Source organism: Octodon degus, unplaced genomic scaffold (genome assembly GCF_000260255.1).
Source record: "Octodon degus isolate 3935 unplaced genomic scaffold, OctDeg1.0 scaffold00015, whole genome shotgun sequence".
Classification (NCBI taxonomy): domain Eukaryota; kingdom Metazoa; phylum Chordata; class Mammalia; order Rodentia; family Octodontidae; genus Octodon; species Octodon degus.
The window spans coordinates 11,544,556-11,546,036 of NW_004524591.1; the positions used below are offsets into that span (position 1 = coordinate 11,544,556).

General features: G+C 45.2%; 1 protein-coding gene across 1 annotated transcript in view; it reads left to right on the plus strand.

Annotated features, from left to right (window-relative positions):
* Window positions 1-1,481, plus strand: part of Dnah11 (dynein axonemal heavy chain 11) — a 375,268-nt gene that overhangs the window by 218,031 nt on the left and 155,756 nt on the right. The window contains exon 46 of the mRNA XM_023709848.1: window positions 1,040-1,205. Coding sequence (XP_023565616.1) covers window positions 1,040-1,205 — 166 coding nt within the window. The remainder of the gene's footprint in view (window positions 1-1,039; window positions 1,206-1,481) is intronic.

A 1,481-nucleotide genomic window follows, 5' to 3' on the forward strand; every position in this document is an offset into this window, starting at 1 on the left:
CTGTGTTTGGGAGGAGGAGCCTGAGCGGGGAGACAGTCCCTGTGCCTACGGACAAGGGGAAAGTAATGCAGCCCAGGGCCAGCTTTCTAGAAAGGGAAGTGACAAGCTGGGATCACAAAGGAATGATACAAGACACCGCTTACAGACGGGTCGATGGACAGGGCACCAAGAGAGAAAGGTGCTGCTGAGTCTCTGATCTGGCAGACTGGAAGAGGGTGAACTCCACAACCAGCAGCTCAGCAAGCAAAATGAAAGAGGTAATCTGTGAGTGGAGAGAGAGGATGTTTACGTGAGTCCAGAAAAAGGCAAATCTGGTGTCAGGCCAATTTGCAGGTTCAAAAAAGTATTTATTCTTTGTCATCTTATTTCTTCATTTGATTATTCATTTGTTTACCTGATAAATTGCTGACTTGTCATGGTGGTCACCATCAGGATTACAGCAGTGGATCTGATTGCTGGCCCCAGGATATCAGCAGTCTTTTTGAAGAGTCCTTTGTGTAGGGAGCATGTCTGAGCCATACACTGCTCAGGTTTTTCTTTGCCCACCATGCTCAGGTATGTGGGCACACAACGAAGTAGAACTCTACCTACACAGAGTTCCGTCCTCCTGCGCTCTGTGCTGCAGTGGCCCAAAGCAAGAGGTGTGGGAGACCTTGCTCGCCTGTTCTGCATTGTCCTGAGGGAGGATGAAGAAGGACCATGAGACCAGGCTGTGGTGGGACCCCGCGGGCACAGGGAAGGACACCACATGGGTCCTGCTGAGGTCACTCAGAGGCCATGGACAATGGGAAGTCACGGTATCTCCACTGAGGTCTCCAGAAAAGGAGCACTGGAGTAACCTTTGGCTCCAGGATAGAGTGTAGAAGGCAAGGCTGACTTAGAAAACGACCAGAAACACATTTCTGGTATTAAATGATAGACAAGTGACCCTGGAACCATGGATGAATGAACCAAGAGAGGAGACAAAAAATATGAAAAAGTAGCCAAGGACTAAGCATACATCCTGTCCCTCACTGCTGCACAAAATTGTGTATTTTAGAAGTCCTTGAGAAACCTCTAGAGAAAAAAGCTGGTCGTAACTATGGTCCAGGAGCAAATAAAAAGCTGATCTACTTCATTGATGACATGAACATGCCTGAAGTGGATTTATATGGCACTGTTCAGCCCCACGCTCTGATTCGGCAGCATATTGATTATGGACACTGGTAAGCAACTCTGTGTTTTATTTTCCACCTAACCTAATTATTATGGTAGATGAACATTTTAAGATGAAATTATTCCCCGCTTCTTATTTTTCTAGGACAGTGTTCTCTGAAATAGATCTTGAATTTACTTTGTATCCCTTGGCATTATATTAAATGGAATTATTTCCCTTTGTATCTTTAGAAGATTGGACAAAAAAATCCTAGAAATCTAGCTGTTTTGAAATGATATCTTCTTTAAGAATCCAGGGCCAGCGAGATAGCTCAGCGGACTAATCA